At 38.4% G+C, this 16,729-nt stretch overlaps 1 protein-coding gene across 1 annotated transcript in view; it reads right to left on the bottom strand.

Annotated features, from left to right (window-relative positions):
* APBA1 (amyloid beta (A4) precursor protein-binding, family A, member 1) overlaps positions 1–16,729 on the bottom strand; it is a 39,429-nt gene that overhangs the window by 18,179 nt on the left and 4,521 nt on the right. The window contains exons 2-4 of the mRNA XM_009328095.1: positions 7,408–7,509; positions 3,203–3,242; positions 11–156 (exon numbers count right to left, since the gene is read on the bottom strand). Coding sequence (XP_009326370.1) covers positions 11–156; positions 3,203–3,242; positions 7,408–7,509 — 288 coding nt within the window. The remainder of the gene's footprint in view (positions 1–10; positions 157–3,202; positions 3,243–7,407; positions 7,510–16,729) is intronic.

Here is a 16,729-nt window from a genome sequence, read left to right as displayed (position 1 = left end):
TATTCCTCACCTTGATCCTGCTGACAGCTTCCTGAGCTTGCATCATTCTCACATTCTTGGAGGGAGTTTTATCAGAAAGGAGTTGAGTCGAGCCAAGGTAATTGGCAGCAAAAATGATTCCATCGATTAGGTCTTCAGGATCACAAGGTCCAGGAACTGTAACACAGGAAAGCAATCATTGAAGAAAATCATGCTGAACCATGGCAAAATAGCAGCACTCTGACAACTTGAGCCTGCACCTGACGGCTGCAAATCCTCCTCTGCAATACTTCAGCTTAGCATGATGATATGGCAACCAGTACTTTCAAAGGTACAAAACACCAAGCAAACACTCTCATCTCTCCAGCAAAAGCTGTAATTGTTAATCCAGCCCGTCTCTCACAACAGCTCATTCTTTTGTGAGCAGGGATCACCCTGGAGCAAAATAATCTCCGTGAATTTTCACTGTTACAAAGGGACAGGCACGGTTACTCAGCTCGTCCCTCACCCACCAAAACCAGCCTTGCAATTCTAAGACCAACAGCCATAAACAGAAAGAGGAAGGGTGCAATTTAATAACAGCCATCAGTCGCTTGCTCACTCGTGTGTAGCTGCAGTTAGTACCACAGGCAGCGGAACCTCCACAGGAATGCTTTACAGCTACAACATGACTCCCCTTTACCAAGAAGACTGATTGCCCAATTAAGCAAAATGCTTTTATGCCATAGACCTTTAAAAATCATTCTTAGTCTCAAAGAGGATATTGAGGTAAAGTACAGAGTTAAATAAAAATGTTGTTAAATACACAGAGCACGGGCTCTCCTGATAGCAGAACAACCCTCTTAGTCCCACAGATTCTTAATGATCTGACTCCCATCAACTTCTGTGGAAAGTTAAAGCGTGGTGAAGTGTTCAGTGCCTAACAATGCAAATCCTTACAAAGCAGCATTTATGATCTGTAAGCGTTTTGCTGTTTGGCGATTATATCTAAAAATTGTATACATAAAAATGTTCTATTTTAACACCTTGCTACATGTTAAAATTGTCATGATCCAAAAGGGAGGTGATTAACGTAAGAAGCTTCTTGTTTTCTTACAAGTAAGGAAAAACAATTGGTGTTCAAGACAAGTGAAAATGCAAATCATCTTAAAGAATGCTAATGGTAAAAGTGTTCACATTTTATCACCAAAAAAATAAACTGTTTTTAGGTTTGCCTTTTTTCCCCTCTAAGAACAAAGCAAAACCCCTGCAGTATCAGAATAGAGTTTTTATTAGTTCAAGGGGTATCTTGAGATATAAGGTGATGGGGCTTAAAGTTTAACATTACTCAGAATGCCAATTTTGTTCTAATTATAACAGAAGAGATTAACAACCATTCAGAATGAGCATGGGTAACTTTGGCCCTAAAGAAATGCAACTCATTATTAGGATTAAAATAACAGAATAAAGAGCTGGAGATAAGTATCACACTGAAAATATACACACAGACAGAAGTAGATGTATAAATCTTATGCGCAAGCTTGTCTCCTTTATGGTTTCCTTAAATATGAAAATTTATGACTAGTAATTTTAAGATGCTCATCTCCAGTGCGCAGAATTTGTTCAGATACTATGTATCTGGAAAACTCTCAAAATGAACAAGTTACTTCAAGCACACAACCCAAAGAAATGGAATTTTTTCCTTAGGGAAATTTACGTGTCTGGAAGTACTACCTATTTGCACACACTTCCAGTCCTGAAACGATACAGCATTTTAAGTGTTGCTATTTGTTACACTACATGTCAAGGCCTTTTCACCACCTTCACCACTTCACTATAAAGGGTACAAAACCCTTTATAGTACAATTTCTGATCAAAACACAAAAACCATAAATATAGACTGACAAAGGTGCAGATAAGACTCCCAGAAGGAAGCATATTAAAATCAAAAAAGGTATGTGCTCTATTTTTATCAGAGGTGAACACACAGATAGCACTGCTTTTTATAAGACCATCTCCATTTATTACCTCTGACAACAAAATTATTATCTGAACAAAAATGTAGCATAGGTGCTATCAAGTTTTTCTTGGACTGCTAGCACATAAAAATGGAAAATTTGTTTTTCTAAGAAATTTTGCACTGGACCAAGAGGTAAATTACAGCTGGTTTTTTTTTAAGGAGGGAAGGATTATTTAAGATAGCCCTTGATAGACAGGGCTACCACTAGGAGATGAAATTCAATTCGAAGAGAGATTCTTCATTGCTGCAAAATTCCAAAGCTCAGCAAATTTCAAAACAATATATGAAATTTACATTAGTTGACATCCTGGCCACAGACTCCAAAATATGCAGCTCATACACTGAAGACTAATCCGATGATCAATTTGTAGTCTAAAGCGAATGATCACATAATTGTTTAAACACAGCACTCTGTAAAGCAATCCAAGGAGTTCCAAGACAGCCCAAATAATGTATCACATCAACTGTATTTCTGGCATTTCATCAAGCATATGGAACAACTGCTGTCAGGGAGGAAAAAAACAAATGAAACTGAATTTTCTGCTTCTGTCATGCTCCCATAACAAAGTAACTGGGTTTTACAGCATGCAATCTTCCTGTATACACAGGATGCAGACTCATACAAAAGGTAACAGCAGTTCATGTAGCAGGTAACTTGCTTTTTCACATTGTTCTGAATAAACTCAGCACTAGTACAAGCACAACCTTAACTCTAAGACAGGAAGCACTATTTAATTAGAGGACAAGTAGCAATAAAGCAGTGCACGCTTCCTCTGGCAGGCCTGCCAATTAATCCAATTAATTCAATTCTGCTAGTTAATCCAGCTGAGATTGGATTGAGCCTGCCAATTGAAATCAGTGCTGGAAAGAGCACTACACTCTTCTTGCCTAACCTATTTTCCTTGTCCGCACACATTCACGTGTTGTGTACATAACATAAAAAAATTAGTAGTGTTTTAAGTGATACTGATAAAAAACCAGCAGAACTGAGACAGAAACTATGAATAAAACACTAAAAAAAATAAAAGCTCCATGTTTCTGAACTTCTGGAAGAGCATAGTAGGATTTAGTTCAGGTTCCAGATTGGACACAATTTAATCTAAATCAGTATACCCAACCCTAGCAGCTTTTCTATTCAGCAAATAAAAATAAAATTTTATAAGTTATAAATATTGGAGTTTTTTGGATATAAAAAAACATCTAGAAATTGTAGAACTGTCTTACCTTCAACATAGGTTGGAAATGAAGCCAAGGTTTTTCTGGACTGTAATTAAGACAAAAAGGATTTCAAACAGAACAGAGCATGCACAAATATGCATTAAAAATTTCTCCATGCCAAAAAAATAAAAAAGTAAATCATAGTTATTAACAAAGGAAGATCACAATTTATTACGATTTATTATTATATTTAGTATTTTTAATCTCTAAGCACCTACTAGAGTTAAATTCAATGTATTCCGTTTGTGTCATTATCTATCAGGCAACATGCTAGGCCCAGTTTGCAGTTACTTGTTGGTGTTCAGTAGTATATTAACTGTCTACCAATAAGTGCTCTACTTTTACTAGTCAAAGAAGTATGCAGGGAAAATACATCATATCTCAAAGACACTGGATCTTCCAACTACATATAAATACGTGCAGGAATATGTAAAATTACGCTATACTGTTATTATTCATGACTGAAACCATCAGCCCAGTCAGTTATTCATTAAAAAAATTCTGTTATTCATTAACCAAATTCTGTTATTCATTAGGACTCTTCTTATATATCTGTCATATTAATACAGCCTACAAAAAGCTTTCTAAATTTTAACAGGTTAGGTAGCAACCTGTATTCTGTGGGGTAACTGAATTCACTAGCATTTCACCACCAACTATGTTTACACTGTATCAAGCACAAATACACATCTGGTAGCTTCAATTTCATAAAAGGTGAACAAACAAAAAAAATCCTGACTTGCATATGTAAGTACACAGTCTGAAGTAAGACCTTACTTCCAACTGCAATTTTATGTGAAAGACTCTGTGGCTAACACTTGAAACACCTGAAAGCTACAACTTTCAGTGAGTAAGACTCACCTTTCTGTTATAATCAGTAACGTAAAATACATAGGAAAATTTATCAAAGAAAATTCTGTATGGCAATATATAGATGGTAATAGGTATATTGAAATATCTGCTGCTATCATATGTGTTGCAGATCAGAATTTTGGATAGTCCAAGGATTACAAAACTTTAATGAACCTACAACTGATTGTATTAGCAGTAACCCCTCCAATGACTGCTTAATATAGTTTTATTAAGAGAAAATCTATATATGATCAGAATAATGCATAATATCTTAGACAATTTGCAGTATATTTCCAGACAATATCCATTGAAATATATGCCAAATTATTTTCCTTTCTGATGGACAACTTACTAGGTTCTGTGCATTAGTGGAAAAAGCAGGTAAACTAGAAAGGTCACAGTTACATGACAGGTCGAGTGACTAACCCCAGGGAGTGTTTTCCACTGTAGCAAATAGAAAATGGATGTAACAAGTAATATTTTTCAACCAATGATTCTTGTCTTGCTATAAAATAAAACAACTCGTGAAATAAAAACAAAAGGTGTGTGACACAGACAGCAGAGCCTGCACAGCCTTTAAGTACTTGCTGTTCGTTATGAAAATGACTAAGCTGTACTGCAAAACTGAGAAAGCTCTACATCAGAGATTGCGCTAGCATAAATAAACATGTCAATAAACAATGAACTCCCACTGCCAAAGCATTTAAGCTGCTGTGAGGACACCGACATGCCTTTTTAGATCTGTGGGTCTTTCATCTCTTCAGATGAATGTTTTTACTGGATCACCTACCCATACAGACTTCAACAATTGTTTGTAATTGCTGCTGGTGTAGTGCTAACAGGGAGATTCAACCACTGGACTCTGACAGGCCTAGAAGACTAATCCCCTACACACCAGAGACAGCTCATGCATACAAATGCCCTTTCCAAAGTACCTTTGTTTTTTTTAAACAGAGTGAACAAAGTCTGTAATTACAAATTTGGCAACTATTCAGCAATCTGACTAGCTGATGCAACTTCTTTTCAGGATAGAGTGGTGTAAACTGTCATAATTTATCCTTTTATTGGATATAAATACGGAAGCTGGGGGTGCTGGCTGACAGCCGGCTGAACATGAGCCGGCAGTGTGCCCAGGTGGCCAAGAAGGCCAATGGCATCCTGGCCTGTATCAGAACTAGCGTGGCCAGCAGGAGCAGGGAAGTGATCGTGCCCCTGTACTCGGCACTGGTGAGGCCGCACCTCAAATACTGTGTTCAGTTTGGGGCCCCTCACTACAAGAAGGACGTTGAGGTGCTGGAGCATGTCCAGAGAAGGGCAATGAAGCTGGTGAAGGGTCTGGAGAACAAGTCTTATGAGGAGCGGCTGAGGGAACTGGGACTGTTTAGTCTGGAGAAGAGGAGGCTGAGGGGAGACCTCATTGCTCTCTACAACCACCTGAAAGGAGGTTGTGGCGAGGTGGGTGTCGGTCTCTTTTCCCAAGTAACTAGCAATAGGATGAGAGGAAACGGCCTCAAGTTGCGCCAGGGGAGGTTTAGATTGGACATGAGGAAAAATTTCTTTACCAAAAGAGTGGTTAAACATTGGAACAGGCTGCCCAGGGAAGGGGTTGAGTCCCCATCCCTGGAAGTATTTAAAAGACAGGTAGATGAGGCGCTTAGGGACATGGTTTAGTGGGCATGGTGGTGTTGGGTTGACGGATGGCAACCCTCTAGGACAATGATCTTAGAGGTCTTTTCCAACCTTAATAATTCTATGATTCTATGATTGCAAAAACTCACACACAAAATTTTTTTGTTCATTACCCAGGTTGAAAGACATTCTACTAAGACCACAGGAATAGTAAAGTAACAGGTAAAGTTACCAATAGGAGGAAACCTATACTTTTTAATTTTACATACCCATGAATAATGAAATATCAAGGTCATTAATGTTTCATTATTTTTGTCAATCTCGCTGCCACCTAGTATTATAAAATTTGTATTTTAAAAAAAGGTTTTACTAAGACCTAAAAGTCATTCCCAAAAATTACAAGGCTGCTTTATCACTGTTGTTCTGGCATTGGAAGTACTAAAGCAGGTATTATTGCTCATCTGAGGGAAACAAACAGCCTGATACATCCTACTGTGAAACCTGGTTTACCACCTCTGACACTACATGTGAACACATGCTAAAAACTGAAATGAGTAGCGTCTTGTTTGTTTTCTTCTTTGTGTAAGTTTATCGGTATCTGAAAACTGCTAAAAGTTAGGATATATATGAAGTGACAAAATCTGTCCTGAAGAAAGCTAAAGACTTTAACCAGCTAACAATATAGCAGATGAGAATTTATGGCACAATCTATTGTTGAAGGCTTTAGCACATAAGAAATTATGAGTTTCTTAAGTCTTTTGAAACCTTTCATTATTTTCTAAATGCAAATACAGACATGTTACAAGCTTTTTTATCCCTTGATAATAACAAAAAAAAAGAAAGAAAGAATAGATTACTGATTAGTCTTTCAATTTTAATCAGTATTTCCAGTTATAGTAGATCAGTTTTTTTCATTGTGGAAGATAACTCATGCATTGCTATCAGTAACAATATGGTATCTCGTTAAACTACAGATTCTAGATTTTTTTTAAGTTTAAAAACCAAAAAGCTTATAAACCAAATATTTGCAGATTTTTCTGTTTACAGAGCCAGCCATTCTACACTAATCGAAATACTTGTTATGCCAAATTATTTTCTTTTCACACTGCGAGAAGTTCTACTTACACTTCTCATTTTGTGTTGGTGGAACTACTGCAGTGTAAAAAGCTGCCAGGTGAGGGGAAAAAAAAAAAAGTAAAAAAAAAAAAGTAAGTAAGTATTTAGCTTTATTTTGAGAAGCCTGGAGTCAGGAACTGAATTCTGACTGTGAATCACTGGCAGGTCAGTTTCTACAATGACAAAATATTAAGCAGCATAAATTACTACCTAATTAATTTTATTTAAGCAAGCCTTTTCATCTGGCTGAGAAACATTCTTTTCTTTGCAGGAAGACATTCTGCACGGAGAAAAGGAAAGGGCTTCTTCCTTTTGCCTCTAATACAGCGCTGATGTTGGCTGTTTGGTAAATCAACACTTCCCAGCCTGTTAAATAAATTTAGTGGCAGCTGACCACAGAGTCAGAAGTTATATGATAAACAGTCTTAAGTATGTTAGAAACTCAGTCAGACAGCCTGGCAAGTGTAAGGGGAAAGGAGCTACAAATCAGCTTTTCAAGTCTGTTGCAATTTTGGAAGAAGAGAAGGGACTGCACAGGTACAAGGGGGCAAGGAAAGTAAAAAGGCATAAGCAGCATGAACAAGACTGCGGCTTTTAAAAAGATTTCACTCTACCTCTTTATTAGTGGAGGCCTCTGCTGTACTGCAGACATCCTGGTGATGTTGCCTACTTGACGATTCAGCACCCCGAGGTGAAGAGGAATCTGGAGATGGAGACTAGACATGGCAAGAAAATTAAATAATAATCTGAGTGACCAATGTAGAAATTGTTCTTTCATATTTTCCTCTAACTTGGCAGGGGAAAGAAGAGATGAGAGGGGGAAAGAAAAAAAGAAAAAACAAGACAAACACTTTTAAAATGTTGTAACCCTTGCTTTTTATCTTAATGATCACATATCAGTATCTCAGTGGACTTATTCTGAACAGCTAAATCTTTTTAAAAACACCTGTGTTTATTTGTCAGTAGTGTATGAAATGAAGCAGTTGGAAAATAAAAAGCTGTACTCAGTGGCAAGCAACACTCAGCCAAAAAGTGTGTAATAAAACTGCATGGTGAATGGAGGATCATATTAGGTCAACTACTTACTGTCAGCATTCAACTAAGCTGCAGTTACAGGACTTTCAGTTGCACAAGTACATGCCTATTGCATGCAGGCTAATGACTGTGAGCTTACTGAAGGCTGCAGGCAATGCAGACCGATGTCCTAAGCTCTTACATTCTAGGAAAGAAAAGACAAAGTCACTAAGAAGTAAGCTGCGATGGGAGACAAGTGAATTGACCATGACCAGAACACAGGGATTCAGCTAAAGATTACTTAGTTGTCAAATCGGGGAGAGTTAAGAAAAGACTGCAATTTCCCCATAAGCACACATGCTCCCAGGTATAATTAACCTGAAGTGCTAAACTAATCTAATCTGAGCAGAGGTAGGTTGTAGTGGTTGTCCATAAATGTTATTCCATCATCTTAAAAAAAAACCTTTTATAAACTGTACAGAGTAATACTAATGTATTCAAGGATTTATGAATATATTCAAGGACTACTCAATACGAGTGTAATCAAGAACTATGATTCCTCATCCTAGATACAGAGCAAACTTGGAAAATATTTCACAGTTCATGCTATGATCTTAGTATTATACGTGCTCTCTAGATCAGATTTCCTCATTTTTCTCCCTTCACCGTAAACAATTCAGTGGAGAAACTGTCTTTCCAATCATGTCCTAGTCATTCATGATCATCAAGAATGTCATAGCAGAAAACCAAAGGGAACAGCATAGAAAAGCAGTATCATGGAACATCTAGATCTATGTGATCCATCAGCAAGTATCTTGGTAAAGGAAAGAACGCTTCAGGAAGGGATACTCTAATCATAGGCAATTCCTAATGAATGCTGGTGACACTAAAAAGCTGTAGCGAGGTATCTAAAGTCCAGAGCAGGGGGGACTGGTATGGGGATATGACACAAGATCACAGAGTGTGGAATTAACGAACGTGACCAAAATGAAAGATAGTACAAAGCTTCAGCCCAGCAGGCATTTTTAAAGGCAGATCTTATGGAGATACCTCCATAACACGCCAGTGTGCATGCCAAAATGTGAATCCTCAAAGGAAGGTTTAGCCTTTATCTGTGCAAGTTGAGTGTTTAGCCCAGCAGTCCTGGCATTCTACACTCTCCTTTGACATAGGAAGTTTGGCCCTAGCTTTGCCAGCTCAACAGTTCATCACTGATGGCAAAACATTCAAATACTACTCTTCTAGTCTCATCAACAATTACATGACATGGCTTTTCTCTAAGTCAATGAGTCATACCAGAAAAGGGCTACACTTCCAGTGCTCTGAGCTGGCAGCAGCTCCAATCTAGGAGTGCTCTCCTGCTATGCCTCCACTCCAGTTCTTTGAAACTGAACATTGAGTTCTATCCAATAGTGTGGGGAAAAAAAAAAATAAAAAAAAAAATCTAAGTTTTGCAAGCTTAGCTTCACAGATATGGAACAAAACAAGAAAATAAAATTCCCTCCTCCTCCACTTTCTCTTTACCCTCAATCCTTTAAAAGGTCTATCTTGGCTAATTACTAAATATTAGATTTATAGTTAACTAATAAAGGCTTCCAAAGAGTTAAGAAGCAATTCCTTTTACAGATATCTCCAGGGTAAAAGAGCAGTCCTTGCATCTCCCTATATTTTGAATTACAACTGCAGGGCAAAAAGGAGATGCAGCTGTTAAACGGTCCCTAGAACACTGGCATGTGCTTGCGCCGTCAGACTGAAGGATTGCTCATTGCACCTCCAGCATTCATACAGAGGCTGCAGAATAGATACAGGCTGCCCTGACTTGCTCTGTAACTACCCGAGTTACAGTGCCACAGTGACTCAACCGCACAAATGGCAACTCCTATTTACTTAAGGAAGCATCCTTATAGTGCTCACATTCCCAGTAGTTACATAGTATTTCTGTATTAGGATTAAATATAAAAGATGCACAATACTATCAACCTAATAATGGCATCAGGATATTGTAGGATTGAGCTTTAAATAGTAAACAAAGAAAAAAAGTAAAGCATATCATATTTTAGCATTAAATGTTTCCACAAAAAAAAAAGTTTGTTAAAATGCCTGAAAGTTCTCATATTCACAGACTAAGCTGATAACAATAAATGATTTCATTTAAACCAGCTGGTTGCTGACATTAAGAAATTTTGCACCATTTAAAATATATTAACAGTTACTCTAGTAGCACTACAAATACCTTTACTCTGCTATTTTCATCTACAAAGTATCAGAATTAAGCAACCATCAAAATGATCACACAGCTTTCCACATGCTGTTTGAATGTCTGCTCAAATTTTTTTGGGGAAAAAACCCCAAAACCGAAACTACCAAACCCAAATATAAAACATCCTATAAAGTTTGCTACATGACATGAGAGCTGTCTCCAAAAACATTTGTACAAAAAAGTTCAGTGTTTGAAGAATAATCACTCAGTTCTCTTCTGCATCAAAATGCATTTTTATAAGTACCATATACAATGCACAAGGGAAGAATGCAGTCACAGCAATAATAAGATATATTTTCATATATCATAGTGGATAGACAACTTGCATAGCTGCTCAAATGAAGTCTAAAATAAATGCTGAGTGACTGCTTCGTTGTCTGTTAACAAAACAAGTTTTAGAAGCGTAACAAAAATGCTGTCAACAAACATAGTAAGTTCATGTGAAGCATGCTGTTATTACATAGAGAGGTCCATCAATGGAATAACAGCATTTTCTTAAGTGCAGAAAAAAAAAAGTACTAGTTACCCCATTTCTCCTCTTCAAAATCTACTTACATTTTTCTTACGATACTCAGCCTGGTACATCCAAAAATTCTCCATCTCAATTTTGGCGTTGTTTTACTCTAACTAACATGAAACCCACTCCACCTGAGAAACCTTCCGTGCTATTGTGCAGAGGGACTTAGTAACAGAACTTGTAACAGGAGAGGACTGTGTTGCATCATGCTGCATCTAACCTATCCAGGTCAACCCAGTTGGCTACTGAATAGCTCATGAGGACAAACATAACTGCCACTGAAACATCTTCAGATAGAACCACCTCCTCTTGCTTTATAAAAGCAGTGTTGTTTTACCTGCTTTTAGCAGCAGCTTATCTGAAAAGAGTATGATGTGACCTAGTGGGTCACATCACAGAGGCTGCAGAATGTGATGATGTGACCTAGTGGGTCACATCATCACATACAAGGCTGGGACAGAGGGGATGAAATCAACAAATACTTCAGCAAGGCAAGATTCACTTAAACAAAAGGCCATTATTTATATGACACTAATGTCCACCTACAGGTTTCTTGGCAGAGGAATAGCAAATATAGTCTTCTCATACATTAGTTCAGAGGAGACAACTGGATAAAGCAAGGCTTATAAATTTATTTTATTTCAATGATAGAAAGTCTTCTGAGAGGTACCCATACACATTAGGCAAAGGTCAAAGCACTATGAAATATTCAGGTCCAACATGCAAGTATAGTGAGATGCATAATTTCACAAGCACTGCCCAGCACAGCACAACTATGGCAGTAAATCTCTTAGGTTTTAGCACAACTATGTTGTGGCAGAGTATCTACTGTGATTTGAACAGTTCAAATTCTACTCACTAAAACATAGACTGAGACCACCAATATATGTTCATAGCTTTTAGATGGCATAAAGTACCCATAAAGAATGGAGCTGAAAGCTAAATTTCCTTACAATATAACTAATCATCATTATTGGTTGTCTTTGTTTAAATTTGCTGTTAAAAATGTCGGTTGGAAAATGGAGGGTGTGAAAAAATAAAACCAACTCAGAACTACTGTACGCATACATGCATACTGTGGCACGGTCTATGCAATGTAATTTATAACTGTAACATAAGGATGAAACTTAAGTTCGTACTGTAGTTGTGGTGTAATTATAATTGTGGTGTAACTGCCTCTGCATATACCCAGTGCACTTACCCATCAGTTTGCTGGGTGGTCCAGGACCTGCCCCCTGCCAGTTTGTGCACAGACAATACAAGTTGACTTGAGATAAGGTAACTGACTGAACTGCTCACTTCAGAGCAAAGCATTTGACTAATTGCTGTAGGACCTCTCCACACAGGAATTTCAGGCAGCCTCAGAGATTCCCCCCAGCAGGCTCCTCCTGTGCATCTGACAAGTGAGAGGCACAATTCATTGCTTCAGGGTGCTAACTGCCATCCTGGGTAGGGACTCTGGCTGACCCAACAGCTCCCCCATGCAGTTTCTGCTGCAAAAATGACCAAACAGTACCTGGATAAGATACTTGCTGGTAGTCAACAGAAACTATTCCTGCAGATGCAGATATGGTCATATACGACAGTCTTATGTACACAGTTAACACAGGAGGTGTTTTGTATGTAGCTTAAGGTAAAGTATAGCAATGGATCAGACATGCTAGAGTGGTCATGTAGGACCACAGACAAGCTGTATGTAAGACCTGAGAACAAATGCAGTTTAGGGAGTCTCAGTTTGGGGAATCTCCCCGATCCAGCTGACGATGCCCTGCAAGGACGAAGCCTCTTGCCACTTGCCACCATCTGGACAATGATTGACAATCCCAACTGAGAGATCTGACTGTCCACACATGTTACACTATGCAAAATCTCTGCATAAACTAGCTCTTTTAAAACAAACACACTGTCCATGAGTGTCTGCACAACACCACTGAGTTGTAATTCTTCAGTAAAATTCATTGAAGTTACAAAAATAGATTTTGACCTAAGCAATGACTGTGTACCTCTGTCAAAGTCTTTGAAGAAAGACCCCCACCTGTTACTGTTATATTACTGTCTCAAATACAAAATAAAAATATACCTAAGAATACATGGAGGTTTAGATCTGACACAGAAAAGTCCAACTGAGCAAACAATAAATGTAACTGAGCCTGTTAGGGCAAGATGGCCCTTTATTTTGCCCATTTCAAAGAGTCTCTTGGCCACAAGTCAGTAGCAGTAACCATGTAGTACCACAGTCACACTTTGTGAGCTGGTAACTTCTCTTTGAATAAAATCTTAGGCTGTACGGACTCTGACTGCCCGTCAGATCACACACACACGCTATGCGGGTAGGGTCTGTCCAGCAGCACGCATGCTGGATGGAAGGCTGCCAGCGCAGCAGGGCTCCTGCAAGCTGGTTCAGTGCTGGCTGTTTCTCTCTCTCAAGTATGGACTTCCTTAGCTGGACTTTCACTTGAACTTGTAGTTCAAATGCAGCTTCAAGTGTCAGTCTGAAAAAATTAGTGTGGATCCTTCCTGTGTTTTCAAAAGACTTTAACTGTAACAAGTGCCGTTCTAGTTTTCAACAGCACAGAAAAATCACTTGAAATTGCTTTCATCTTTCAATAATTAAAAAACATAATAAAACAAACAAACCAAAAAATACTCGAGGGGTTATGTGCTCACTGTAATTTAAAAGCCCGTAACTCAACTGGAGAGTGTCTTCAAGCAGACTAATTGATAAATTTAAGCTTTCTTCTGTGTGATGGCTGAATCAGCATAAAGCTTTCTCTCCTGGATATTAAAATGCTTTTTATTTGTTTGTTTTGGTTTTTTAAAATGATTTTTGATTTGGGGTTTTTGGGGCGGTTTTTTTCTGTATAATTTTAAGACTGTGGTCTTGCATAGATGACAGAAAGGTGACCTGTATTCTGCGTGCTCAACCAACAGTTTTAAAAGGTCTGCTCAGAAAAGAAAAAAATACCCTATCAACATAAACTCATCTTTATTTCATTTCTTTTCTTTCTCTTCCCCCCCCCCCCTTCGTTCATCTATTACTGAAACCTGCTTAATTATTTAAAACAGACTTCTCTATTGCCTTGTTAATAATACATTACTCCTGCTGTGGAAAAAGTGAAGCAAATTCATCTCCATGAAAACACTTCACTTCTGGAGTTATCAGAATTGAGAAAATCCTGCAACTGAGAACTCAAAGGCTGAAATAAAATATACATAACCAAAAAGAACAGAGAAGCAAAACAATGCAGCCCAGATCTGTTCTACTTGAAAGGCTTGCCTTCACCTCTGAGTTTCTACTTCACAAATCCAAACCACCCATGTATGTGGTTTTACTTTACCTTAGGGTTTATTCTAACATTGCACCACCTCAAGTGTTGCAGAGAAACAGAGACTGTGAACATCGATGAGACAGCTTAGCAAAACTGAAGTCTTGGCATGCAGCAACAAACTATACCCTGCAGGTCAACAAAACTTGGCTTTCAGATCTATAATCCCATCGATAACTTAATGGACCTCAGAAAAAGGTCATGGATTCAGTTCCAAAATGCAGAATTTCTCCCTCCAAACCACTGTTTTCTCCTGATTATGGCAGAAGTTAAGCAGGCAGCCTGCTTCTCTTCTCTGGACATGAGAGGACAGAAATGCTTTTTAAATCCCAGCCAAAAAAAATCTGCTTGAACTTTTGTGCCTTTCAGTGCTTTTCCCAGTAGGTCTCTGTTCTTCCACAACTAAGCAAGCCACTATTCTCAAAGCTCTATGACATTTTAAAGTTGCTTTTTTAGACCTTCCGTACAGTTTATACGCCAGAATATTTAATTGTATTCCGAGATATCTACTACACAAAACTATTCCCTTTTCCACTTAAACAGTGGTTCAAGTGTGGTGGTGTTCGGTTGGCAGTTGGACTCGATGATCTTAGAGGTCTTTTCCAACGTTAATGATTCTATGATTCTAACACGTGTTCATCCTTAAGTCCAGATCCATGCACTGCAGATGTCTTCTATTTAGACCTTTAAACACCACTATTCCAGTGCTTTGCTAGGCACATTCATAGCAGGTTTCTGGTGGAGAATCTGACAGAGAACGATGGGAAAGAGCTACCCAAATGGGATATGGGCCTTCCCTTCCAGTGAGGTAACTGTGAGCATCTAGAAGAACACCTTTTCCTACAGGGTATCCTCCTCCACCACTCTCAGACACCTGTGTACCATAAGCTCCGTGCTGGTCTCCAGCTATGAACATTATTCAGTATGATGTGAACAGATTGTCTCCCATTTCACACTCAGAAAACACAACCTAACTGCAGTTCCACAGTCTTTTCCACCATGTGTCAGTTTCCTGATGTCACATTTCTTGCAGTTGTGCAGCTCTAACTGCTATTGCATTTGAAAAAGATATCCTCATGTGGCCATATCCAAGTGATGGTCTGCTTTGGTTTAAAAAGTTTTCTGATAAACAAATTTTAGAAATATATGTCAATCGTTCATATCTCATATGAGTGGCAAACTTCCAAAAAAAAAATCTTACTGCATTTATTCAAAGGACACTGAGAGAATTTTTCAGCTTTTATCAAATACACAAGTACAACACCTTCCCCACAAACTAGATGTCCAAATGATCTCTTATTCAAGTGAAAGCATGTATCACTAAACCAGGGTGCACAAGGCACATGACAGCAAATATTCCATTGTTAAATATTAAGCAGGTACTTCAGTACACTATTTATTTATTCACAGAAGTCTGCTACCCGCCTCCTACATCACAGGACTAACAGAGTTTATTACAGTAGAATTGTCCATGAGCTGTGAGCAACTTTCTTTTTTCCTATACCTACCAAACATTTATTTTGAGGAGACATACATAGGAATGACTGAAATTCCAGGTAGATTAAACTGTGAATAAACCTGGAAAGAGGGCATCTTAAAAACAAATGGATACAGTTATCTGTAGCTTTCTTACCGTCATAGTCGTTGCATGACTTTCCGAACAGTCCCAAACTATACCCAGCTGCAGGCTAGCTGAATACTTCTGGATTGTTAGCGTCTCAAAATAGTCCCTGGACACTTGCAACTGGTATTCTACCAAACATTCTGCTGCAAATGTATCATCCAAATGCTCAGCACTGAGGAGTAACAGTTGCTTTCTTGTGAAAAAAGGCAAAAGAGGTTGTCGTATTTAATGAGTCTCAACTCCAAATCATTCTTCTGATTCCCTGGCTTCATTGCTCTCTCGTGGAGAGCTCCTAGCTAAATAAAAAGTGACAGCTATTTGGATCTAAAGAAGTCTTACGAGTTTCAATATCATGTGATCAACAACACAAAATGATTACAGATATTTTCAAGTAAGTTCTATCTCTAAAAGCAAAATGGTTTTGTTAAAAAACAACATGGGGACAATTTTCAAAGTAGACCTACAAAATAACTGAAGGTAGTAAAAGCACCCCATTTGCATCACTTATCTGTAGCTCCTTGATACTTTTGGGGGAAGAAAAGGGTGTCTGCCTGAAGATGAAACACTCTTTTTATGTAATTCCTTCTTATTTCAAGGCCAATGTTACAAATCAGACTGAATAACATCTCTGGCATATACCAGTTACTGAAAAGCTCCTATCTGAGAACCTGTTTCTTTCTCAAGGGAGACAGAAGAAAAATTTACATTTAGATGAATGGCCTTCAACTATATTTTTATTACAATTGATCACTCATGGTCACTTAGTCAACACAACCTAATTTTGCCCAATTTACTGCTAAGCAATTCTAGGAATCACAGAATCATAAAATCATTAATGTTGGAAAAGACCTCTAAGATCATCGAGTCCAACCGTCACCCAACACCATGCCCACTAAACCATGTCCCCAAGCGCCTCATCTACACGTCTTTTAAATACTTCCAGGGATGGGGACTCAACCACTTCCCTGGGCAGCCTGTTCCAATGTTTAACCACTCTTTTGGTAAAGAAATTTTTCCTCACGTCCAATCTAAACCTCCCCTGGCGCAACTTGAGGCCATTTCCTCTCGTCCTATTGCCAGTTACTTGGGAGAAGAGACAGACACCCACCTCGCTACAACCTCCTTTCAGGTAGCTGTAGAGCACAATAAGGTCTCCCCTCAGCCTCCTCTTCTCCAGACTAAACAGTCCCAGTTC

The sequence above is a fragment of the Pygoscelis adeliae genome, unplaced genomic scaffold (assembly GCF_000699105.1).
Source record: "Pygoscelis adeliae isolate BGI_AS28 unplaced genomic scaffold, ASM69910v1 Scaffold45, whole genome shotgun sequence".
NCBI classification, from domain to species: Eukaryota; Metazoa; Chordata; class Aves; order Sphenisciformes; family Spheniscidae; genus Pygoscelis; species Pygoscelis adeliae.
Note: the sequence above shows the minus strand (reverse complement) of the source record. Positions and strands in the feature narration are given on the sequence as shown.